This window comes from Trifolium pratense, linkage group LG2 (genome assembly GCF_020283565.1).
Source record: "Trifolium pratense cultivar HEN17-A07 linkage group LG2, ARS_RC_1.1, whole genome shotgun sequence".
NCBI lineage: Eukaryota > Viridiplantae > Streptophyta > Magnoliopsida > Fabales > Fabaceae > Trifolium > Trifolium pratense.
Genome location: NC_060060.1, coordinates 23,661,721 through 23,687,953, shown reverse-complemented (window position 1 = coordinate 23,687,953; position 26,233 = coordinate 23,661,721). Strand labels below are relative to the sequence as shown.

General features: G+C 34.0%; 4 protein-coding genes across 7 annotated transcripts; 2 read left to right on the top strand and 2 right to left on the bottom strand.

Moving 5' to 3' along the window:
* Positions 1-616: 616 nt before the first annotated feature.
* On the bottom strand, positions 617-3,000 carry LOC123905024 (ribonuclease 1-like). The gene is made up of 4 exons (XM_045954635.1): positions 2,810-3,000; positions 2,391-2,546; positions 1,548-1,746; positions 617-1,064 (listed from the first exon to the last, which is right to left on the bottom strand). The coding sequence occupies exons 1-4, from the start codon at positions 2,918-2,920 to the stop codon at positions 841-843; spliced, it is 690 nt and encodes a 229-aa protein (XP_045810591.1). The 5' UTR covers positions 2,921-3,000; the 3' UTR covers positions 617-840.
* Positions 3,001-8,821: 5,821 nt separating this feature from the next.
* On the bottom strand, positions 8,822-13,602 carry LOC123905023 (pentatricopeptide repeat-containing protein At2g02980, chloroplastic). 2 transcript variants are annotated; one of them, XR_006808297.1, is made up of 2 exons: positions 11,430-13,528; positions 8,822-10,645 (listed from the first exon to the last, which is right to left on the bottom strand). XR_006808297.1 is itself a non-coding variant. In XM_045954633.1 (1 exon), exon 1 carries the CDS (start codon positions 13,379-13,381, stop codon positions 11,555-11,557), a length of 1,827 nt encoding a protein of 608 aa, XP_045810589.1. In that variant the 5' UTR covers positions 13,382-13,602; the 3' UTR covers positions 10,959-11,554. The 2 variants fall into 2 exon arrangements, 1 of the variants encoding a protein (XP_045810589.1); XM_045954633.1 differs by lacking the exon at positions 8,822-10,645 and having other exon boundaries at positions 10,959-13,602.
* Positions 13,603-15,961: 2,359 nt separating this feature from the next.
* Positions 15,962-20,229, top strand: LOC123905022. Of its 3 annotated transcripts, none has more exons than XM_045954632.1 (6): positions 15,962-16,213; positions 17,416-17,837; positions 18,236-18,640; positions 18,819-19,337; positions 19,422-19,542; positions 19,985-20,229. In XM_045954632.1, the coding sequence occupies exons 2-5, from the start codon at positions 17,492-17,494 to the stop codon at positions 19,538-19,540; spliced, it is 1,389 nt and encodes a 462-aa protein (XP_045810588.1). In that variant the 5' UTR covers positions 15,962-16,213; positions 17,416-17,491; the 3' UTR covers positions 19,541-19,542; positions 19,985-20,229. The 3 variants fall into 3 exon arrangements, with proteins under 3 accessions (XP_045810588.1, XP_045810587.1, XP_045810586.1); XM_045954631.1 differs by having other exon boundaries at positions 16,082-16,213; positions 19,419-19,542; positions 19,985-20,228; XM_045954630.1 differs by lacking the exon at positions 19,985-20,229 and adding an exon at positions 19,933-19,949 and having other exon boundaries at positions 16,105-16,213; positions 19,419-19,542.
* Positions 20,230-20,965: 736 nt separating this feature from the next.
* Positions 20,966-25,956, top strand: LOC123905021 (putative disease resistance protein RGA4). The gene is made up of 3 exons (XM_045954629.1): positions 20,966-24,434; positions 24,561-24,704; positions 25,350-25,956. Exon 1 carries the CDS (start codon positions 21,038-21,040, stop codon positions 24,395-24,397), a length of 3,360 nt encoding a protein of 1,119 aa, XP_045810585.1. The 5' UTR covers positions 20,966-21,037; the 3' UTR covers positions 24,398-24,434; positions 24,561-24,704; positions 25,350-25,956.
* The last annotated feature ends 277 nt before the right edge of the window (positions 25,957-26,233 follow it).

Genomic DNA, 26,233 nt, shown 5'->3' with positions numbered 1-26,233 from the left:
AATGCATTTTTTTAGTTCCTCGTGTATATCATGAACTCATTTTTTTTAGTGGGATTTAATCCCTAATTAATTTCATAACCAATGTTATTGTTCACATGAATATATGTTTATTTCATCTATGTAACATGTTTTATAATTATCATAATCCTTATTTTTTATTTTTAGATGATTGTTAGAATCTTATCAAATAATCATCATATCTTATAGATGATTGTTAGAATCTTATGTGTCAATTCTTAGGGGTGTTTGTTTCATGGATTACAAATTAATTCCAAGTAACGTGACTTTGAGAATCTTTCATTCCTAGGTTTGTTTTAAGTTTTTATAAATTATGCCTTGGAATCTTTTATTCCTTGGAATAAAATTTACACATGATTTTCTCACTTTCTATTCTCATATTAAAGGGTGAGAATCTTACGTTCTCATGGGAATAAGAAGTAACCACCCATAACTTCTCACTCCCCCATTATTTTCAACTCATTTTTTTTTAAATTTAATATTTTTAAATTTTAATTGAATTTATTTTTAAAATGTTCCAAGAAAATTTATTTGTTTACCAAACACATTGATTGGAATAATATTCCTGGTAATAATGTTCCTGGGAATAATATTCCTAGTATTATAATTTTAACCTCCGAAACAAACACAAACCTTATTATGATTCGTTTGCATGTTTCTAGAATAGAATATAAAGTCCAATTATTTAATAGTAATAAACAAGCTTCAAATTAAATCATCACTAATATTAGATTGAATACATTTTTTTTACCAAGTTGAATTGGATACATGAAAGTACAATATGTAAACCTGAGATTATTTTCATAGAAATTAAACTAGCACTTAAAAAGTTGGGAACTCAATCTCAGATCCACATTTGCCATGAGGGAAAACTGGGCAGTCAATGAAATCTGCTCCAGAAGTGTCCACACACAAGTACACTTGGTATAGTTGGCTGTTGCCAGATGAATCCACATTGCATTCAATGAATGGTGCAAACCCAACTGCATTTTGTATTGCTCCTTTGATGTTACTCAAACTGTAGGATCCTCCATCAGGTTGTACTCCTGACACCAAATCAATGTTTTATTAGTAATTTGCCAAAAATATATCACTGTCTAATTATTTTGTATAAAAATCTAATACGGTATCAATTCAGGTCATTCACCACTTATATCCACGTATAATATGAGGGGGTATATTAGAAATACCAACATACATAGATTAAAGATGATGTATGTTTGTCCATGTAAGTTTAGCTCAATAAGGATATCACATTATATACGTAGGGCTCAGATTTCCAACCACAAACACATCATTTATTCACTTTAAGGTAAAATTTTTAGTCACTTGACTACTTGATAAAACAAAAAGAATAATGTCCGACAAAAGTTTATACAAAAGATTATTTTTCATCTTACAAGCCAGTTTTATAATGATGCGTTAGTCTCTTAAAAAAATTAATATAAATCACAAAAATGTATTTATAGAGTATTAGCAACTATGTTTTGTCCTTAATGTAACATAACACAATTATTATGGATATTTACCTGCACTAGTAAGAGCTTTGAGGAGGTTGGCCTTTTGTTTCAAGTTAAGAGTTGTTTCAAAATAGTCATGTTGTTTAAGGTTTGATTCTGAGCAAGTTCCATGTTTCTCCCATTCATGGGTCCAAAATGCAATTCCATCACCACTTGGACATGCTAGTGTAGGCCAATTTGTTTGTAAACTACTTGTGAGATCAGAAATCTGTAATCATATAGAAACAAATTAGTGGAAATCAATCATCATTGAAACATAATCACACTTTATAGGATAAAAATAAATTATGTACGTTTTGCCTTTTAGAATATCCTGATATGTGGTTTAAAAATTATATATTTTTTATATATAGTCTATTCTCTACTTAGAAGTTATGTCACGAATATATATTTAATAATTAAAAGTTTAGGATAAAGTTGAAAAGTTGTTATCAAGACAAACAGAAAGTATATAAGCTAACGTTCCGTAACGTAAAGTTGAAAATGGATAAGAAAACGTTTGACTTGTGATGATGGAACAGAAAGGCCAACACATTTTATAATGACTTATGAAAGAAAAAAAATGATTAACCGGTCTAATTGTGGTTACATAACGTGTTTTACTCAAAATTGTCAGACTCACGAGTTTACACAAACTCGTAAAGAATTCAAAAACACAATTCGTAGATCTGTCTCTTAGACTTGTATGAGTTTATGAAAAATTAAAAATAACATTTACACACGCATGCATGCACTCATATACATGCACGCGCGCACACACATGAATATGTAAATTACTCATAAATACAAACTTATCACCCAAAACGATTCTATAATAAACCAAAAAAAAAAAAATTAGGTTCTAAAAATTACCTGAGATGGGTCAAAGGTGTTACTAGGATCACAGTTAGATGGGTATGAACCATCCTTATAATTAGGCCATAGACCATGAATTCCAAAATCTGCAGCAGGCTTTCCACTTGTTGGGTAGCAACAACTCTTCTTTGAGTCACAATATGATCCTGGCCACTGCAAATGCAAAATCGCAATCAATAATTTTAATATTCATAACAAATTAAAGGGAATAAAAATTCCCTACCCTAACACGACTTCGAATGTACACATAAAAATAATACAAATTTTTATTGTATCTACCATTAGATATAACAAAGTACGAGTACATGTATTTAGTTCAGAATTTGGACCAGATACATGTAATTTTTATTTTTATTGTTTAAAAAATAAATTATAAATCATATATGGTCATTTAAATAATTAAAACTTTATAGTACCTGTTGAACAAAGTAGAAGAAATCAAAATCCTGTGATTTTTGTGAAGCACAAAGAACAGATAATTGAAGAAGCAAAAGAAGCTTAATTAAAATTGACCCTTTGGACTCCATTTTTTGGACTAATGTTGTTATTTTCTCAAAAGAGTTAGTGAGGATTTTATGGTTTTGAATGTGTGACTTATGATATGACTTAGATGGATTGATGTATTTATAGGAAGAAATGAAGGTAGAAAACTGAAAGGGCAGAGTATCATAGTAGGATATGCTTAGCAAAATGCCAAATCATCATAATTATTTTTTTTTTGACACAAAATCATCATAATTATTATTATTATGTGGTTTCCGTGTGTAACCGTCGCTAAGGATTGTGACATGTCGGTGCTTTTTTTCTTTTTTTTTTTGCTGAGTATAGGCTATAATAGGGAGAAACAGAAATATAATATTTTCTTATATTAAAAAATAAAATGTGTATTTTTGTATTTTTTTTAAAGTGAGAGAGAGGTGGCGGTCTTAGGAGTTAGGACAAACCTAGGGCAGCCACGAAAGTATTCTTTTTCGCTAGCATCGACCCCGAACTCTCATCAAGTAGTTTAAGTTCCCTTCCGACCACAGTTACGGGGATTGAACCATAAATCCTATCAAATTTGACGCTAATCATCACTGAATCTACTAATGATTGGTTACGAGACAACTTTTTTATCTCAAAAGGTTGATTGATTGCCTCAATTATAAATTTGAATGGAAATCACTTTTAAGGTAAAAAAAAAACCCACTTGGGTTGGTGCATTGGTATTGATTTGGGACCTATGAGTGTGCTCCTCTTGAGATCTGAGGTTCGATTCTCTCTGGTGCTAATTTGGGTGGGCTAATTTAGCTTCTTCAAAAAAAAAGGTAAAAAAAAAAAAAAACTACAACTTTTAAGCTAAAAAAACATTTATTTTAGTGCTAAATATTAGAAGGAAAACTTTACTGCATGTGATCCTATCTAATTTGAAATATTACGTATCTTCATTTTTTTTCTGAATGGCAACGTATCTTCATTTGAAATAATAGGAATCTTCATTTTAGTGCTAAATATCCAATTTAAACAGAAAAATATGATATGCTCAATCAATAATTACTTAAACTTTAATCACCATTTAAGAACATTAATCTATATTTACCTATTGAAAAAGAAGAAAAAAAACTGGGAGATTGAAATTGGTGAATATTTAGATATTAATATAATTAATATAATACTAATTATTATGGTATTAGATTTAAAATAATTATAAAATTCTTTCTTTGGTCAACAAAATTATCTAGTGGTGAAGGGTTTTGGTAGTACGTTATAGGTCCTGGGTTCGATCTCCAGCTCATTGTAAACTAAAAAAAAAAAAAATTATAAAAATCCTTCTAGACATGATACTTCCATGTTTAAAAAACTTATACTAAAATAGGTCTTCAAAAATAAATTTGTAAAATACTATTATTATTATTATTATTATTATTATTATTATTATTATTTTACTGAATAATATTATTTTGTTGTTGTATGCATGCATGGGTGATGGATTTTTAGTCAGTGGTTTCATATTGGAACGAAGGTGGTTGGTCGGTAGAGTGGCGTGCAAATCAAAATTTGTTATTGTTTAGTTGTTTGGAGTTATTATGGCCAAAAACCAAAAGAGGCTCAACTATGTTTACACCAGAAGTATTCTTTTGGGTGTCGATAATTATTACTCCCTCCGTACTATAATATATGTCGCTTTAATATTTTTACACATATTAAAAAAGATAATTAATGTTGTATGAAAAAGAGAGATTATGAGTTGATTTACAAAATTATCCTTCATTTATAGTATGAAAAAAATAAATTGAAGAATTGAAAGAAGAGAGAGTAATAAATAGTTAAGAGTATAATAGGAAAAATAGCATTAATGTGGTACACAATTTTTCCCCAAAGTGTCATATATTGTGGTACGGAGGGAGTACCTAAAATAACTAGGCAATATATTTGTTACAGATAGATATCTTGTTGTGTTTAAAATAAAATTGACGGGGGTTATTTTAAGGTTCTACTCGAATGTTAAAAATAGATGCATAATAAAAAATACAAAAATTTAAAATTCAAATAAAATAATTTACTATTTAAAATAACATTTTCTTTAGGCAAAAAGAAATATATATATATTAAATAAAACAAAGAGATATAAAGATTGGGGAGACATGAGACATGACCTAAGTGAAAGAAATAGATCATAAACAACTCAAATCAATCCTAACAAACAAACACTCGTCTCAAGTGCAACCCGGCGTACCCACATACAGGCGCGAAACCAAGTTACAAAAAAAGGAGAATAGTGGCTATCTACATAGAGCAATTAGGGTTCAAACTAGCGAATGGAACGGCCGCTAACATGGAATCTTTAAATCTTTTCTATTTAAAACTTTTATTTTTAGCAATCATTATTTGGTTTAGTGGTGTTTGGCGCTGAACTTTATAGAAAGAACCACGGTTTGATCCCCCACAAATGCGATCGGGAGGGAGCTGAAACCACTTAATGCTAGAATTGACCTCCGAACCAGATTAAACTGGTGGTGAAAGAAAAACAAAACTTTTATTTATGTTTCCTTACCATTGTCCTGAGATAATATTTAGCATGACTTTTTTTTATTGGATTATTGATAGCATATATCACGGTTTATGTCTATTATCTTTAAAAAAAATTGTGCGTGAAACACATTAATTTTTACTTTATTTTTATATTTTTGGTCAAGTGAACGCACATTATAATTTACTATTCATAATCTATTTATTGGTGCATTTTGATATCATGGTGGACTTATCAAAATCACAGTGGTTCATCGTAATTCTAATGAACAAACCTACTATGAACACAAACACGCATTTATTCGTTTTCATTCAACCTACAGTATTTATCTTAATCTTTTTTATCGCAGAAGGTATCTCCATCTAAGCCAAAAAGACTAATATCTCGATATACAAAGATATACTTACAGAGTTGATTTCTTGATTATTCACCAATGTAACATCGATACAGATACAGACATCAGATATAACCCTAACACAACATCAATAATAATTTAAGCAAATGAATTAATCAAATGTAAAATTCACGTATGTTTTCAATATCGGATCCATCACATATCTTCGCGTGTGGATATCCTAATGTCAACATTGACGCAATTTTCACGCAGTAGTCACTTATGACCGTTCGATCTGGCATGTACGGCTGTGATTATTTTTATTGATTTTATTACTTTATCAATTTAAACCATCTGATCAACAATCAACAGCTGATATCGAAAACTACGTGAAAACTGTGTGCTTTTCAACTGAAGCAAATCTCATCTTCCATTAGAGTCACTAAGTAGTTCATGTTGGTTTATAAGTGGGAACCAAAAATGAAACCTCTAACCACTTCTCTATAGAATCTCAACATGCCACTTCATGTTGGTGTATTTTTTATAATTTTAAATGTGTTCACATGCAAAAAAATAGTTCGTTCACACTATTATCTATGGCACAATAGAGAAAGGAATAGCAATATATCATTTCATACTATAGTATCTAACATTTTTTTAACTGTAGTATCTTTTTTTTTTTGAGGTATTTACTGTAGTATCTAACATTTCTATCGTGTTACATAAATAAGTTATATTACAAAAAAAAAGCATATTACATGAGAATGAAACTGCATCTTCCAAGGTAAAACAATCTACACAAAGCTGAATTATGTAAATATGTTCAATAGTTATCCCAATATGTTAATCATGATTTCTTCCCAGGATTGCAGGAATAAATCAGATTTAGATCGCCTGCAGTTACCAATCACACGCAGTCAATAAATGGTCGTTGGATACGTTCCATATTTTGGTACAAATTTTTAAATATGGACCGCTCAATCTCAATTCAATTATTATTGATGCGCCTGTGTGAATGTATCGAATTGGGACTGCAGAAAGTCCAAATCTGAATAAAACCTTTCATCTTTTAGGCAGCATACAGTGGTTGTTGTCCTTCCAAAGGTGCACGACCAAGAGCCTTAGTAAATGTATCTGCAAGTTGCACACTAGTAGGGACATACGAAGGCTGTAGGTGACACATGAACTATTTCATTGTGTACTAAATGACAGTCTACTTCAATTTGTTTCGTACATTCGTCAAAAGCAGAATTTTTAGCAATGTGGAGAGCAGCTTGACTATCACAATAGAGCTTTACAGGCATGGGATAATAATGCCGAATCTAGAGAGAATGGCTTTCAACCACTTAAGTTCGCAGGTTGTATCAGTCATCGAGCGATACTCAGCTTCAGTAGAGGATCAAGACACAGTTTGCTGCTTCTTGGTCTTCCACGACACCGGAGAACGTCGAGTAAGGGGACAAGCAGCCTAATCAGCATCACACCAGCCTTACAATCTCAGATCGCAATCCTTGTCTAAAATAATTCCTTGCCCGTAATTCCCATTGCTTTAAGCCAACAACAGCAAGGCAAACTGATAGTTTAACTGCTTATTTCTTGATGCTTACACATCGATATTTAAGCAAAGACAATTAAAAGTTTGATGGAAAAAGAAAGAAGAATGATATTGGAAGAAATTACGAATTGAGATAGCGACAGAGCTGGTATTTATACACAAGTATCAGACATACAACAGTAAAAGAAATATTTTAAACAAAAACAGACATACAGTTTGTAACTGACAATTTCACAATTCATCAAATGAAGGGATAAATTTGAAGTCCACAGTCTCATTTTTTTCAAGTGTATTGACATACCTGCATAATCTTACGAGTCAAAGTGACACTTCTACCACTTTGTATCATCATATCTGACCAAAAACCAGCAACGCAATTCATGATAACCATCACAGCCCATGGAACGGCACTAAACCATGCTGCCTGACTGATATCCACACGATATACCTATAATGGAATTTCATTTGTAGACAGTTTAGGTGTTGATTTATAAATATTTTATGGCTTGAAATTCGACAATCAAAAGCTATATATAGTAATGCTTTACTGAGTTGAAGTATACGGGCATCCAAGAAAGAACACCAAAAAAACCCCGTGAAATAATGAAAAATAAAGTTAAAAAGGGAAACAAACATGAATTTGCATTTGCATGATTAAGATCCCTGAGTCGCATTTAATTTAAGAAACATGCATTATATTATTCTATTTAACAAATGAGAATAGAAGGTGAGGATTACCTCATGCGATAAGATAAGTGAATCCCATTAGGTCATCACAGATGGTAATTTGCTTGCTATATGACTATTGTCAGCTCTAATTACAACATCAGCAGCAAAAAATTAAACAGATGGTATCAATGTGAAGCATTACCCAGCTATGGATGGCGTTTGCAACAATTAGGACCATGTTCGCACCTTTGAAAGCAAGCATCTGAAGGGAGGGATACTTAACTTTCTTTGACTCTACCGGAAAATACTATTGTCTTTTATAAACACATATAAGCCATATGTACAAAACAGAAACCACATTGAGACATTCTAGTTACCATTTCAAACTTTAAAACTGTACAAGCCAACCCAATCGTCAAAGATACACTCATCTAAACACTAGTCTTACTTTGAGCTCCTTTGACTGTCAAGCTTGGAGCTCGAGCGACTGTGGACCATCTGAAATATATGTCAAACACTCAACCAACCGGTATAACCCTTATCTGAAATATATCCAAAACAACAGTCACTGATATAACTTATCTCAATAATATTTTTGTTAATGGTCAGCATAAAATTCACTGAATGAAGTACACTCAATTGCATTTGCATCCTGTATAACCCATTAATGCATCTCAAGCTGTGGGATTCCCCCACCTAGATAGTAATCCTGGAAAAAAAAATGCATGTTTCTTAAGAATGTAAGAAACTTAATCTAGTTTTGGATATTTTGTAAAAAAAAGAATACTATCAGATGATTCAGATCACAAAAAGAATTAAGTAATAGGATTCAGAACTCAAAAACGATGGATTAATAATAATTGGAAAGGAAAATGGTATTATATTGATTACTGGAAACAAGTACAAAGGAAATAGAGAAATGGAATATATTGATAGCGATAGCTACCAACCCCAAAAGCACTAACGGCTTCCCTCACCACAATGGTGATCTACTTTCTCTTTCTTAAAACAGAAATCAAGGATGATTCTCTCACACCCCTGTTACATCATATATACTAACTAACTTGATATTCCTCATGCCTCGTGCATGTACCAGCTCAGCACCTTCCATACGTTTTCTCTTGTAGAACCTCCATATTTTGGGCTTATCATAATTCACATCAAGGCCCACTTCTTCAGTCAAGTTTCTATCAATTCCACCCTCCTTAGTAAAAATCTTGTCCTCAAGATTAAATTCAGGAAACTGTCCCCTAATAAACACACTGTCTTCCCAAGTCGCATCTTCAATAGATTTATTCTTCCATTGTATGAGACTTAGAGGAGTGCTCACCCCACCTTGATTAATGATTCTAGATCGAACAACCTTCTCTGGATAGAAATCCTCTACAGGTTGAATCTCTAGCTCCTTTGGCAAATCACCCTGCACAGCATAGTCATCAATGGCCTTTTTTAATAACGAAACATGGAATACTGGATGGATTCGTAAATGAGCAGGGAGCTGTAACTTGTAGGCCACTTCACCCAGTTTTTCTATGATCTTGAAAGGGCCATAAAACCATGCAGCTAATTTAGGATTAATGCGTTTTGCCACAGATTGTTGCCTATGAGGGCGTAATAATTTGAGAAAAACCCAATCATTAATTTAAAATTGTACCTCTCTTCTCTTCTTATCAGCATACTTCTTCATTTATTGTTGAGCCCTCAACGAATGAGCCTTCAATTGAGTTAAGGCTTCATCTCTTTCACTTAACTCCGTAGCCACTGCAGCAACTTTCTTTTCATTGCTTAGAAAACGAATTATGTTTGGTGGTTGTCTACCATACACCACCTCAAAAGGTGTTTTGCCAATGGAAACATGGAAGGTAGAGTTGTACCAGAACTCTGCCCATGGGATCCAGTGAGACCATGTTTTGGGTTGTTCAGAAGCAAAACAACGTAAATAACTCTCTAAGCACCTGTTAGTAACCTCAGTTTGGCCATCCGTCTCTAGATCGTAAGCTGAACTCACGTTCAGTTGAGTACCTTGCAGCTTGAATAACTCCATCCAGAAATGACTTACAAACAATGGATCTCTGTCACTAATGATGGAAATAGGCACACCATGCAACCTCACAATCTCCTTAACAAACAGTTCTGCTACACTTAGCAGTATAGGGATGCTTGAGCAGTAAGAAATGACTGTACTTGGACAATCTGTCCACCACCAGTACAGCTTCAAATCCTTTAGACCTTGGCAAACCAGTAATAAAATCCAAGGAAAGGTCTTCCCAGATGGCATTTAGAATAGATAAGGGTTGGAGAAAACCCCCAGGCACAGTAGCTGCATACTTCTGCCTCTGACAAGTGTCACAAGCCCTAACAAAATCTCTTATTCTCTTCTGCATACCAGGCCAGTACAGATTTGCTGCTAATCTTCTATAAGTTCTAAGAAATCCTGAATGTCCTCCCATAGGTGTTTCATGAAATTCTTTCAGCAACAATGGGATAGTAGGTGAATTAGGAGATAGCACTAAACGACCCTTGTAAAATAAAATATCTTGGTTCACTGTGAACCCCACTTTACTTTCAGGATTTACTTTGAGTTCTTCCACAATTTTCTGCAATTCACTATCTTGTCTGACCTCCTGTAACAATTTCTCTCCATCTAACCAAGTAGATTATCTTGGTCATGTAAAAATAGTCACCTACAATTTAAGAAAAAATTAATCTAGTTTTGGATATTCACCTACAATTTAAGAGTTTAGAATATGGCTTTTTGTTTCTAGTTAAGAGCTGCTTCAAAATAGTCATGTTGATTGAGGATTGAACCTATAGTTTTTCTTGTTCTCACTAAAATTCTAGCTCCAATTTGCTGTTAACAAATTTTACTATTATTCTTATTGTAACTTTTCTTTACATGGTAGTTACTTACAGCACTGTTTTTTATTTTTATTTTTATCTGGTGACCTCAGTACTGATATCTAAACAGAAATATGACTAATCAATTACACTAGTTACTGCTTAAATTCCAGCGCCATCAGCATATATGTACTATCACAAGGTTAAATATACAAATTGTATTTACATAGATAAACAATAAACATACAATGTTAAAAAAAATACCAGCAATACGAAATAAGTTATATTACATGAGAATAAAACTTCATCTTCCAAGGTAAAACAATCTATACAAAGGTGCATTATGTAAATATGTTCAATAGTATCCGAATATGTATGATCCCTTCCCAGGATTGCAGGAACAAACCAGATTTAGATCGCCTGCAGTTACCAGTCCAACGCAATCAACACATTGGTGTCTGTTGGATTAAGTTTGGACAATCCAGATTTCGATACAGGTTTTGATTTTTTAAAATTTTTACACCGAGATTTTGAAATATGGACCGTTCAATCTCAATCCAATGATCACTGATGTGATGGCTGTGTGAATGTGTAAAATTGTGACTGCAGAAAATCCAAAACCAAACAAACCTTTCTTCTTCTAGGCTGCATACAGTGGTTTACTGGCTGATCCTTCCAAACAAAACTAGTAGCACTTAATCCTGTGGCAACAGATGTTGTAAGATTGATTCTTGACTCAGCACTCTACTACCACTTTACCAGTAATCACCACAAGAGCATTTCCCATCTTTGAAATGGTGAAACCTCTGAACATCTCTGAGAATAATTTGCCTACCAAAAACCAATGATATAAATTTAGCAGCATTATGGCAATCACCACAGACTCTAAGGTTCTTGACGACACGAATTGTTGTTCCGGGGGGCGTATTCAGAAGTCCAAAAGTAATGGCAATTTTCTCACTGTGATATCGAAGGATAATTTCTTTGTCTTCATCTTCCATGTCTGGATGAAAGACTAGTGATGTGTCAGCTACATACCCAGCCAACTTCAATTCCTTTATCAACTCATCAAGTGCACGGTGCAATGTGGTAGAAATGGAATGAATTCCATCCCCCGCAAAGAACTCATGCACAACATTGTTGACCTCTATAGAGCTACAACCAGGAATTTTTACAGCTCCTTTGTCTATCATAATTTTCCTTAAGTGATTCACATCATCCCATTTTCCATATCTTGCACACAAGTTCGACAAAATAACATAATCTCCACCATGGGAATCATCCAATTCAGAGATTCTTTCCATTACTTGCTTTCCCATTTCAACATTCCCATGACTACTACAAGCAGATAGCAATGTCCGCCACAGAATCGGTGTCGGCTTGATTGGTAATTCATCTATGAATTTATAGGCTTCGTCCAACCTTCCAGCTCGACCAAGCAAATCCACCATACACCCATAATGCTTGATACTAGGAACAATCCCATACTCATTGGTCATACTATGAAAATACTCAAAACCTTCTTCTACCAATCCATTGTGACTGCATGCATACAATATACCTAAAAAAGTTATCTCATCAGGCTGCACTTTTTCCTTCTTCATTTCTTTCAACATCGATATGGCCTGGAAACCATCCCCATGTGTTGCATAAGCAATGATAATTGTCGACCACGTCTGTGTATCTCTCTTAGGCATACCCCTAAACACATTAACAGCATCATCCAAACTTCCACATTTAGCATACATATCTATAAGAGCTGTATTTACCTTCACATATCGATCAAACCCGTACTTCTTAACATACTCGTGTATCCACCTCCCCAAATCCAACGATCCAAGCATAGCGCAGGACGAAAGTGCAACAAGCATGGTAACATCAGTTGGCTTAAGACCACTCTCCTGCAACTCTCTAAACAAAGCCAACGCCTCATTAGGTTGATTATTCCTAGCCAAACTCGTAATAATCGCATTATATGCAACAACACAAGGTTCATCAATCTTATCAAAAACCCTTCTAGCATCATCAATTTCTCCACAAGAAGTATACATATTAATAAGTGTCGGAACAACATAAATGTTATCACTAACCCCAAGTTTCAAAGCAAAGCAATGAAGCTGTTTCCCTTCCTCCAAAGCCTTAACCTTTGAACAAGCTTTAAGAAGTGAAGAAAATGTGTAATCATCGGGAACAAGGTCAGACCACAGCACGCGACAAAACAAAATAATCGCTCTAAGAGGGTCGTTAGAGCGAGCATACCCACGTGCCATGGTGTTAAAAAGAACAATATTTGGTTGAGTAATTTGATCGAACAGGTTGTGTGCATGGTCCATAGAAGCTTTTGTTGGGTTTGAAGTGCAGAAATTTATGAACTTTGTGTTAACATTGGTGTTGTATTGGAGATTGGTTTTGATGGCATAAGCTTGAATTTGCTTTAGGTCTGTGAGAGTAGTGCATTTGGGTATGAGAGAAAGGATATGAGGTAATGGAACAAGTGTTGTTGTTTGTGTGTTGGGTTTTGTGGGAGAAAATGAAGTTAATTGGAGAATGGGTGCTGTCATTGTTGTGTTATATGAATTCATTCATTATCTTAAATTGTGTTTGAAAATTTAGTAGAGATTTTGAGAGGTGTGAAACAAGAGATGAATGAATGAAATGAAACAAATGGATAGAGTTTCAAGCAAGAAAGTAAATGGACACAAAAGGAACTTAATTGTGGTAATAGATTTGCTGCGTTTGCATGTTGATGCAGCATCTTCATATAATAATTGATTGATGTTGGCCAAATTTATGTCAGATCCAACGGTCTAAATTGCTCAATTAATTTTATGCACTTATTTGGTTTTCACCACCGGTTTCCGGACCAGTGGACTCTCTAATCTTTTTCGCGAGTCGGTTCTGGTATCAAGTGATTTCAGTCTCCTCCCGATCATAATTGCGGGGGATCGAATTGTGGTTCTCCTTATTAAGGAATCTACATTTAAGATAATAATATGATTTTGGATCACTTGTAGTAGAAACTAGAAAAGAATCATTAGGTAATCGAGTAGTGATTGACACTAGGTTTGATATAAAATACTACGCTGCAACTTAGGATGGTTGGAACCACTTGAGACAAATACCAATACTAGAAAGAAAAAAAAAGTTCATAAAAAAAAGGACGGAATATATTAGTATGAGTTAAACTGACTTTTGTTTGTTAGTTTTAATTAAGAATGAGAACAAATGAATTAGTAAATTATTAACATTATGCTTATTAAAAAAAAAATTACCGCCAATAATTCCTTTGTCATTTTTCATTGTTTCCCCTATTTCTTCGAACGATTTTCGACAACAATCACTATTTGTGAAATTCTCCAGCCCCCATTTTTCAATAGTAAAACGCGTTTCACACTGATATATTAGGACTTACTTACTATTGAAAAATGGGGAGAAAAATGGAGGATTGGGGGATTTCACAAATAATAATTGTTGATCGTTTGAGGAAAAGGGAAGAAACAATGAATAATGAGAAATGAATTATTGGCTGTAAGTTTTTTTTTTTTTTACAAATATGGAGGATTGGGGTATTTCACAAATAATAAATAATAATTGTTAATAATTTACTAATACATTTGTTTTAGTTTATTAATTGAAGAATGACTAGAAAATGGTGGAGTGGAGAAACAAAGATTGCACTTCCGGTGAAGAAAAAGAAAACCAGAGCACTCATAAAGAAGAGAGGAAATATATAGTCTAGGGGTGTACATGGGTCGGGCAAATCCGGTTGACCCGGTCAAATCCACCCAATCCAACCCAAAAAAGTGGGTTGGGTCGGGCAAGTGGGTGGGTATGGATTTCAAAAATGAAAAACCCATAAAAAAAGTTGGGTTACGGGTAAAACCGGACCCAACCCAAAAAACCCACTTACTCACTAGTGCTATGTTTTTTGAAATATTTTTTATGAAAATACTAAAGATTTTTCCATTTGATCATTAAATATTTTTTATATTGAAAATAAGTTATACTATTTTTTAAGAAAATAGAAAGATTGAATAATTTTTATAAACAAATATGATAATTTATCGCACTATTTAAAAAATAAAAAGAAAAACTTGAATAATTTTCATGAATATATATTATAATTCATCATTTAGTCATTTGATATTAAAAAAAGCAAAAAAAATTATTTGGGTAGCAAACTATCTAACCCGTAAATTAGTGGGTTTACACGAAAAATATATGTGATTATTTTTTATAGTGAAAAAAGTTATACTATTTTTCAAGAAAATAATATGGTTCAGTTATTTTTATGAAAAAATAGGATGATTCGACATTTAAATATTTAATATAAAAAAATAGAAAAATAATTTGGGTAACCCACTACCCAACCCAATCCAACCCGGAAATTAGTGGATTTACCCAACCCGGCCCAATGTTATAACGGGTAGTTATTTTGCTCGACCCAATCCGGAGTATCCTATGTGGTTCGGGTTTTGATTTTGGTCAAACCCAACCCAATCCGGCCCACGTACACCCCTAATATAGTCTACATAATCTAGAGTTAAGAACACAACCTGAAACGTCATCTGTCTCTAGAGTATCGTTAATAAGTACTACTCCGTCCCAAAATATAAGTAAAAAGTGGTCAACCAAAGTAAATATATTTGGACTAAATTTTTAACCAAATACATCCACTTTAGTTGACCACTTTTTACTTATATTTTTGGACGGAGTATTCCATTGCTTCACAAATATTAAGAAAATTTTCATTTTTACTAATTACCCCCAACAATACATTAAATTTGTATTGGAATTACGCAATCATGTTAAAAATTAGAACAATTAATAAGGATAATTTTGGAAGAAAAACATTAAATAAATTTGATTTTAGTAATTTTTACTTAAATTTGAGGCCAAAATTTTTTGTTGACTTTTGCTTATAAACAAGGTCGGAGGAAATATTTTTGAAGTAAATTTATAATATAAATGCACGTGGACTATTGACATTATTTGAATATTTATGCATAAAACTTTGAAAATTGCATTGTCCATTAATTTTAAGAAATTGAGAGATCTCTACAATCCGAAATACTACTGTTTAACAGTTTCTATAATCAATTAATAATATTATTTTTTTTAGCGTAAATCAAATATCATCCTTGCTTACCAGTTACCACAACACAACTTTGTGGATAAAGAGTTAGAGAGAACATTCCTTAAACCATGCCCCACTTCTCTTTTTTTTATTCCTCGGAGTCTCCGTTTAGGGTTATATATATTGTCTATTTTTTATTTATTTTATTTACAATGTTTCTTTGTTGTCTTTTTCTGTCTCATTACTTCACTCCATTTTTCTACCCCTCAACAACACAAACTGGAACATCCAGCAACAACAACAACATCTTCATCAAAATAAGCACTTTTAATTCATGGTAAGTGTTTCTGTTTAAGTCAATGTGTCTTCTACATTCTTTAGTAAAACTATATGCTCTCACTTCTATAGAAAAAATTACTGTATTTTAATTTATTTTGGTCCCCACATGAATCTTTTCACTGTTTGGCAGAAATGTGCCATTTTTTTCACCTGCATGATGTTAAAAGCTACTGAGCTATTTTTGCTGTTACTTCCATTTGATAAAAAACCTCATTGGGTGCTTCTTGCATGCTTTGAATGTTACTTTTTTGTTTTCAAGATTTAAACTTTTATTTATTTATTTATTTTATTTTTTGAATAATACCCTTATTAATGTACTTGAAAGAGCTTCATAGTTTTATTTTTGTGCAATGATTTCAAAACCCATTTTTTAGATACCTTTAAATTGTATTTTATCTTTGGATTCAGTTCTGTCAAAAAAATCTTTGGGTTCAGCCTTACCCTATTAGCTGTGACCATGTGAATGTGTGGTTCTGTTCTGTAACTAACAATGTTATGTAGGAATGTTACTTTTGAATACATGCACATCAATACATCATTTTCTTTTGTTGATACAAATGTTTAGGCACAAACACCGAACATGACACTGGTAATAATTTGAAAAAATTGAAGTGATTGAATGTAACCACACAATTCACTGTCGTGTTGGTGTCGGACACCAACATATATTAGATAAACTGGGTTTGAGTTAAAGTCGAATTCGAGAGTGAACTCATTGTTACTGATTTCCATGTGCAAGTTGGGCTTCATGAACCCAACTTGGAGTCCCAAATTGGAAGTAATGAACCCGGTGTGATGGTTTATATAGGATTGGACAATCCTCCCCTTTGAACCATGGTTTTGAGGTCGAGTTAGGTTCAATCCGTATCACTCATACAACCGTACTTGTTTATGGTTTGAGTTAGCAAAATCGGGATAACTTGCTCATAAATACGTTTATGTAAACTCAGGAAAACTTACATGTAATGTTGAATTTGAAGTTGATTGAACGAGTCTACAATATGATGGTTAATTATCTGCATACATGTCCAAAATTACAGTGATTCAGTGGCTCCTCTGTAGTATTCAGGGTTTTGACAACCTTGATTAAAACTAACATTGACCACCCATATACATTCATATATAGTTGCACAATCAAGATTAACTTCTTTTGTACTTGCTTTTGTATTTATATTTACCAAGCCTTTTGGTTTGGTGCAGAAAAATATTCACTGAGATCTGTAAAAAATATTATGTACATTTCTTTGAGTCTCATCATCTCAGAAATTGTTGGAAGATGAAAAGTGAGCAACTTAAGCATGATCAACAAGAAAAGAGGTGTAGGAGTTTTCACAAAAACTTTGATCTGAATGTAACTGCTCAAGATCCGGAGCAAGAGCCTGATTTGCAGTGCGAATTAATACAAAACCACTATAGCCAGTATTGTGAGTTGTCTGAAAAGACAGATAAACATGTATATATGCATAGTACGGAAACCAACAAACATGAAGAACATGTACCTCAGGAAAAGACGTCCGAGGGCTGTGTTGATCGTTTGTTGATTGTAGGACAATCTGCTGAGATAGTAACAGCACAATCTGAAGATAGTCTGGTTGTGACACATGCAAAAAACCAACATAAAGGTTTGTATTTGATTTCATATAATTGACTATTGTTAATTTTATGTCCTTTTCGTCAATTCAGGTTTTTCTAGCAACCCAGTTGATCATATGTCTCAAGAATGAGTGTTGTCAAATAGTGGCTATGGCGTACCAGAATCTGAACAAATTTATGTTGTTCCGCGATATGCCACTTAGTAAAAATTGTTTTCATATAGCGGCTATAGCGACGCTATAACATTTTTGCTTAGCAGAATTTGAACAAACCGCTATTATCTGCGATTTACAATTGAAAACACTGTGTGTAACTGGTGATAGTTAATGATATGATGCTACCTTTGATTAATTTGCACATGCATGCGCTTCAGAATCTCAATGTGTGAAGAATTTAATAACTGTAACTGCTATTCTTTTGTTTATAGATCAGGAGAACTCTCTACTTGATAGATTATCATCGGATTCTCATGTGAGAAGTGAAAGATGTGAACCTTGTTATAAAGTCACAGGAACACGCTTATCTGAAATACGGAAGCAAGCTAGATGTAAATATCTTATATCGGATCAAGATACAGCTGAGGATAACCAGTGTAAACATTTACAAAGAAAAACAATCCGCCTGAGCCAAATGAAGCAACAAGCCAGATGTAAAAGCAAGAACAATTGGTCACCATCACAAATGATCACTCGACACTCAAATGAGCTGCAACAGGGAAGGAAAATTCGACTTAGCCAGATGAAACACCAAGCTCGTTCTAAAAACAATGCAACGGTGAAAGAAGGGACAGAGGAACATACGTGTGTAAATCAACATTGCAACAGATATCGAGGTAAATTACACTTTTTGTGCCAGTCATTATCTGATGTATAACACCTGATTATTCTAACCCTAATTCTATTTGGTGGTGCGACAACCTGTATACCTAGTAAGATTGATATATTCTATTGAACACAAATAAACTTTAGTAGACTACAATCAATAAGTAATCATTCATCGTTTTTCTACAGCGAGGCAGGATAATGAAAATCATAAGGAGCGGAAATGTGCTTCAAGGCGATTAAGGTCATTCAAGACTAAAGATCTCAGGCAACAGTTAACGACCGAGTGTGTAAGAACTTCAGCCGATACAAGGTTACATGCTAGTGATAAATTGCTAAAAGATAAAGATTTAATTACATGTGAACAAGAGCTACCTGAAACTTCTGGATGTACTGAAAACTTAGAATCAAATTTTGGCGCAAGTGAACTTCAAGGACATCATGGATCCAAGGAATCATCAGGGCTCAGATGCAAATCTCATCAACATATTTCAAATGGACTTCCTGTGCAAAACAATGTACTTTTCTTCACCGGATTACCGAATTATACATACCAGCAATGTGATCCGAATATGGGGTGGGTGTTGTACATGCATCATGCGCAGCTCAAGGAGTATCGCCGTGTTGTTGCACGCCAGCATAGAGCAGAGCGTATCGAAGAGAAAAGGGCATTGAAGTATAAGCAAAAATCAAAGAATCGCATACTAGGTAACATAAATTACAAATTATGCATTCATATATCAGTATCAATTATCAAATACATGTGTCTGACAACTTAATGTGTATCAGCAGCAAATTCCGAAGCACAAAAGGAAAATTTACCTGTAAAAAAGTTACGCTTAACTCAATTGAGACGTGAAGTTCGTATAGGGAATCAACGTTCTCTCATGCAAGGAACTAATGAAAATTAGAGGTATGTCTTACTCCCTTTGATTGAATGAAAAGTTACTACTTTCATATCCTATAGATTTGGACTAAATGCTGTGAATAGTGAAGAGATACTAGAATCGTCTAAGATATGATAAAATGTATGATATTTGAATAAACTACGGTTGGTATCATTGTAGCTATTTTCATTTTGTTTCTCCTTTAAAGACATTTTAAGTTAAAGCTAGCTAGTAGATAAACACATCTCTAAACAAGCATGACATATATCTCTCATGTCTTTTATAATGAATATTGACGCACTTTAATATGCAAACACGCAACAATCACAGGCTGAAAATAAAATCTGTTGTGAACTCTGTTTATATGCAAACACGCAAAACGTATAACTATTTTAATGTGTATATCTATCTATTAGGAATAAGAAAACTTTGGGAGATCAACATTATGTTTCTTGTGTTTTTGTGCAGATGTGATTTGGTTGGTAGCAAGCATTTTAGGGGGCTAGAAAGCATACAAGAACAAGTCCTGCAAAGCTGATATGGAAAATTTGTGCCACCAATATTTTTTTGAATGAACTATTTTAAGATAATGTTTTGTATAGAACCTCCACTTGTTTGGTAATTATTTCTCTTTTGAGATATATTAATGCAAAACTAGATTAGCTCATATGATATGGAAAAACCATATATTGATTCTAAGGGTTATCTTGCATTATCTTCTATATCAAATAGTAGCTCAATTATCTAGTTAGCTCCATGAACATAGCTAAAGAATCAAATGAGCTGAACATATATGGAGTCAAGCATTGTTCTACTTTTGTGGTTCATAAAAAAAGAAACCGATACTTTTAACTCGATGAATGGTACTAAAAAAATGTTCTAAAAGCATTGCAGGGAATGGAATCTCCGCATTTCAAGGATAATACGTTTGTTTGATACAGTATAGGAGAGTTGTATAAAAATAAAAAAGAAATGATTTAGGAACACACAAAGGAACACTCGACACGGTATTTTCATATGGTCAGGATACATTTTGCCTTTTTCTAATATTTTTTTTGCTCGACTTCGGTTTCGGTGCACATTATTTGAGAAGCAAAGGCTATACGATGTATGTACTATGTACGGTGTACGATGTATGTACTATGTACGGTGTTCCGACCGTGTGTTCCAATATCAACCGTAACAAATAAATGTGTACGAGCAAGCTAACTGGTATTATTATTATTCTTAAATTGTTGGAATATAGATGAGATTTAAATTAACAAGCTAACTGATATTATTATTCTTAAATTGTTTTTTTTAACGGGAGTTATTAAATTATAGAATAGATATAGTAGTACTTTAGACAGCTGGGTTTTTTTGTTAATATAACATTATCAGGTGTGGAAATTTCAACAACTTTGAGCAAAATTCCAAATACATTATTATTTATTTACTAGTAGTGGGTTGTTGACTTCACAATCTCATCATTTCTCAAACAAACAAAATCTTGCATTTTCATTCTGAGTTAGAACTTAGAAGATGGCAGAGGCTGTGGTTGAATTTGTGCTTAAGAATTTGACCTCACTCATTGCAAACAAGCTTGGCCTATTTCTTGGTTTCGATAAAGACTTTACGAGTATTGCTAGCTTGCTCACTACAATCAAGGCTACACTTGAAGATGCTGAAGAGAAACAATTCTCAAACATAGCTATAAAGGATTGGTTGCAAAAGTTGAAAGATGCTGCTCATGTTCTAGATGATATTTTGGACGAGTGTGCCACTGAAGCATTCGAGTACAAACGAGTCAACTGTGGACAATCTGAGAACGTACAAACCTCTTTCTTATCATCTTTTCATCCAAAGCATGTTGCTTTCCGTTACAAAATTGCTAAGAAAATGAAAAAGATAAGGGAGAGGTTAGATGAAATTAGCGAAGAAAAGAGCAAGTTTCATTTGGTTGAGACAGATAGGAAGAGGAGAAATGGAGTCATTGACTGGCGCGAAACCACCTCAATCGTCACTCAACCTCAAGTATATGGAAGGGATGGAGACAAGGATAAAATTGTAGACTTTTTGGTTAGTGATGCATCTGAATTGGAGGATTTATCGGTCTATCCATTAACAGGTATAGGTGGACTTGGTAAAACAACACTCGCCCAACTCATCTTCAACCATAAGAGGATAGTTGACCACTTCGAGCTAAGAATTTGGGTGTGTGTTTCAGAAGATTTCAGTCTGAAGAGAATGACAAAAGCTATGATAGGATCAATATCTGGAAATTCCTATGATTGTGAGGATTTGGATCTCGAGCCACTACAAAGAAGACTGCAAGAGTTACTTCGAGGTAAAAGATATTTGCTTGTTTTGGATGATTTGTGGGATGAGGAACAAGAGAATTGGCAGAAGTTGAAGTCTGTATTGTCTTGTGGAAGAAAGGGTGCTTCGATTTTGGTCACTACACGGCTTTCAAAGGTAGCAGAAATCATGGGAACGGTGCCTCCACATGAACTATCAATGATGTCTGATGAAGACTGTTGGGAATTGTTTAAAAATCGAGCATTTGGACCAACTGAGGTAGAATCGACAAAACTTGTGGAAATTGGAAAAGAGATACTAAAGAAGTGTAGGGGAGTGCCTCTCGCAGCAATAACATTAGGAAGTCTGTTGCGCTTTAAAAGAGAAGAAAAAGAATGGCTCCATGTCAAGGAAAGCAAGTTGTGGACCTTACAAGGTGAGAACTCTGTCATGCAGGCCTTGAGATTAAGTTACTTGTACTTGCCAGTCAAGTTGAGACAATGCTTTACCTTTTGTGCAATATTTCCAAAAGATGAAGAAATAAGTAAGAAACTTATAATTGAACTTTGGGTGGCCAATGGATTCATTTCATCCAATGAAATGTTGGAAGCGGAAGATATTGGTGATGAGGTGTGGAATGAACTATATTGGAGTTCACTTTTTCAAGATATTCAAACAGATAAATTTGGCAAGGTTATGTATTTCAAAATGCATGATCTTGTTCATGATCTTGCTCAATCTTTTGGAGAGGAAACTTGTTGCAGTACATATAATAAGGGTATAGTTAATATGCATGCAAGAACCCGTCACTTCTCAATTTACGAACAACACACATCTGATGAAAACAATTCAATCCAGTTGCACCATGCCAACTCCTTGAAGACCTACATAGAGTTGAAGTCCAGTGATACTAAACAACTTTCACCTCAAGTATTGAAATGTTATTCTTTGAGGGTGCTTTCGAGCAAAAGACTAAAAAATTTGTCAACTTTGATTGGTCGTTTAAAATATCTAAGGTACTTAGATATTTCTCATGGTAGTTTCAAAACTCTTCCACAATCTCTTTGTAGGCTTTGCAATTTGCAGGTTTTGAAATTAGACTATTGTTATCATCTAAAAAGTTTGCCTGATAGTTTAACATGCTTAAAAGCTCTACAACAACTATCTTTGAGATATTGCTACTCACTATCAAGCTTGCCCCCTCATATAGGAAAGCTGACTTTCCTAAGGACTTTAGGTATATATGTTGTTGGTAAGAAAATAGGGTACCTTTTGGAAGAATTGGGACAACTAAACCTTAAGGGAGAGCTTCACATCAAGCACCTAGAGAGAGTAAAAAGTGTAGCACAGGCCAAAGAAGCCAATATGTCCAGTAAACACTTGAACCAATTGAGGTTGTCGTGGGGGAGAAATGAAGGGTCACAATTACAAGAAAATGTTGAGAAAATTCTGGAAGTGCTTCAACCTCATACCCAACAACTTGATTTTTTGGGTGTGGGAGGATATACAGGTACGTATTTCCCACAGTGGATGTCTAGTCCTTCTCTAAAAGGCTTAACTTCTTTACAGCTCGCGGATTGCAAAAGCTGTTTACACCTTCCGCAGCTAGGGAAACTAGCTTCTTTGAAGAATCTAAAAATATCTAACATGAGTCATGTAATATACCTAAGGGATGAGTCCTATAATGGTGGAGTTGGAGGTTTAATGGCTTTGGAAGCTCTAGTCCTAGAGAATCTGCCAAACTTGATAAGGCTATCAAGGGAGGATGGAGAAAATATGTTCCCGGCCCTTAGTTTACTTCAAATTACTGAATGTTCTAATTTGTCTGGTTTTCCTTGCCTTCCATCTCTCAAGGAGTTGTATATAGAAGGGAAATACAATCAACATTTACTAACATCAATTCATAAATTAGGTAGTCTTGAAACCCTACGTTTCTTGAAGAATGAAGAGTTAACTTGCTTTCCAGATGAGATCTTAGTAAACCTTGGATCTTTAAAGACATTAGGCTTTCATCACCACTCCAAACTCGAGATACTCCCAAATGAAATCATTAACCTTCATGCTCTCCAAATCTTATATATCGGCAATTGCGATAGCATTGAGTCATTGACAGATGAAGTATTGAAAGGACTATGCTCTCTCAAGGTGCTACATATAGTGAAGTGCCACAAGTTGAATCTGTCAGAAGGTTTTCAATACCTAACTTGTCTAGAGATATTGACGATATCTAGCTGTCCGGAAGTAGAAAGTTTGCATGAGGCTTTGCAACATATGACTTCTCTGCAATGCATAATATTGTCTGATCTTCCAAAACTAGAATCTTTGCCTGACTGGTTGGGAAACCTTTCCTTGCTTCAGACATTAAGGATTTCTTTGTGTCCTAATTTGAGCTGTCTTCCGGCGAGCATCCAATGTCTTAGCAGTCTAAAACTATTGTGTATTGAATGCTGCCCTCGGGTGGAGAAGCGATGCCAGAAGGAAATAGGCGAGGACTGGTCAAAAATAGCTCATGTTCAGCATATTGAAGTACGAAGTAAGAAAGTAGTACATGGCGATCGATATTATGGGGCTGGTGAAGTTTTCCTGGGGCACTGCTCCCTATAGAGTGCACCATTGCTCTGTGGATGACTGCATTTATCAGGTAGACACTGCCCTGCATTGATATATTTATATGATTAAATGCCAATTATCATTATTATTATAATCTTCTACAATCTTACAAAGGTAATTAAAAGTACATATATTATTTCTTGTACCCCTCCTGCAGGTCATGTAAGCTTAGATGTGTGTTTTCATCTCCATAAGCCACAAAATTGTTAAATTATGTGCATTAAACCGCTTGGCGTTTCTGCAAGTGCAAGTACAAAATTGTCGGAATTTCTTCCTATAATTGATGAGGCACCATTACCAAGTAAGTGAAAATTAATCATTTCGCATACTAATAGATGTAACTCTTGAAGACCACCATTATCATTAAGAGAGTTAATGGATAGAGGTGAATGTATATTGTGTTGTGGGAGATTAATAACCAGTAATCATGAAGAGTCAAATACATGAAAGAAGTCACACTTCTCTATTATATAGTATGAGAGAACTTGTTAAGAGTTGGATTATACAATCCAAGTGAATAAACCCTAAGAGAGTTTTCAACACAGCTTGATGAATCTCAGAGACTGAGATAGATAGAAAAGAAGTCTAGCATGTAGACAAATACATGTCTCTAAATGAGCAAGGCATATATCTCCTTCAGTCTAGTTTCTGATTATGGTGCACTTATATGTGTCCAATAGAATCCTGAATATGTGTTGCATTATACAACTGATATTCATCTCTGCAACCTGTATTTTGACAGTGAAAATCCATGCACTTCAATATTTAAGATCATCTATTCTAAAGGTTTGTTTAACATTTATATCTTTTTTTATCACACACAACAGACATTCATGCAATGATACTTTCTGTACTATGCAATTACATCATTACATGATCATTTTTCTTTATGCAAAAAACTAAATGCAGTCAATAATTGGAGATCAACATTATGTTTCTTGTGCAGATGTGATTTGGTTGGTAGCAAGCATTTTAGAGGGTTAGATTGCATTACAAGAACAAGTCCTTCAAAGCTGCTATGGAAATTTGTGCTACTATTAATGAGCTATTTTAATTTGTGTCTTTAATTAGTCAATTTGGTCATTGAACGTGTCTTCTGTCACTCAGTTTGGTCCATGAAATAAGACACTTACGGATGTTTTTGAAGTTGAATACATTCAAGGATTATAATGACACTGTCTCGCACTGAGGAACCAAAATAACTGTTTATGCAACAGAAAACTAGATTAGCAACATGATATGGAAAAACCGAAAATGTATGGATTCTAAAGGATAACCTTACATTATCTTCTATACAGCCCAAATAGTAGCAAACTAGCAATGAACCGAAGCAGTTTGTGTAGTTGAACTCAATTATTTAATTAGGTCTATGAACATAGTTAAAGAATCAATTGAGCTGAACATGGAGCCTAACATTGGTCTACTTTGGTTCATAATAATCTTGAATATGAAACTTTAAACACTCAATGAATGACACTAAAAAAGTGTTGTAAAAGTATTGCAGTTAATGCAATCTGCACATTTCAAGTCTTTTTTACTCTTTCTATCTAACATATCTACTGTTTCTTTAACTTCTAAATCTAACATAAAGAAATTGATATAGAATTTTTTGGAGTGGACCATTGGTTCACTTCATCTACTATATAAGGGCTGATATGCCTGACGAAATCTATCAACATTTTTAATGCAATATTGCTGATCCATTGGCAGCAGTAGCAGGCCACTTTGCACTGCACTAGTCAGAGGTTCAGAGTAAAAGATCTCCTGCATCCTCGCTGAGGTCGATACCATCACTACGATCAAGCTGAGTGTAGCAGCAACAATGTGTAT

Excerpts from the sequence above, each read along its gene's own strand:
- LOC123905024 (XM_045954635.1), bottom strand. The coding sequence starts at position 2,920 with ATGGAGTCCAAAGGGTCAATTTTAATTAAGCTTCTTTTGCTTCTTCAA. Across the intron at positions 1,747-2,390 it reads ACACCTTTGACCCATCTCAG|ATTTCTGATCTCACAAGTAG; the intron begins GTAATTTTTAGA and ends ATATGATTACAG. Across the intron at positions 1,065-1,547 it reads CAAAGCTCTTACTAGTGCAG|GAGTACAACCTGATGGAGGA; the intron begins GTAAATATCCAT and ends ATTTGGTGTCAG.
- LOC123905023 (XM_045954633.1), bottom strand. The coding sequence starts at position 13,381 with ATGAATTCATATAACACAACAATGACAGCACCCATTCTCCAATTAACT.
- LOC123905022 (XM_045954631.1), top strand. The coding sequence starts at position 17,492 with ATGAAAAGTGAGCAACTTAAGCATGATCAACAAGAAAAGAGGTGTAGG. Across the intron at positions 17,838-18,235 it reads TGCAAAAAACCAACATAAAG|ATCAGGAGAACTCTCTACTT; the intron begins GTTTGTATTTGA and ends TTTTGTTTATAG. Across the intron at positions 19,338-19,418 it reads ATCAAAGAATCGCATACTAG|CAGCAAATTCCGAAGCACAA; the intron begins GTAACATAAATT and ends AATGTGTATCAG.
- LOC123905021 (XM_045954629.1), top strand. The coding sequence starts at position 21,038 with ATGGCAGAGGCTGTGGTTGAATTTGTGCTTAAGAATTTGACCTCACTC.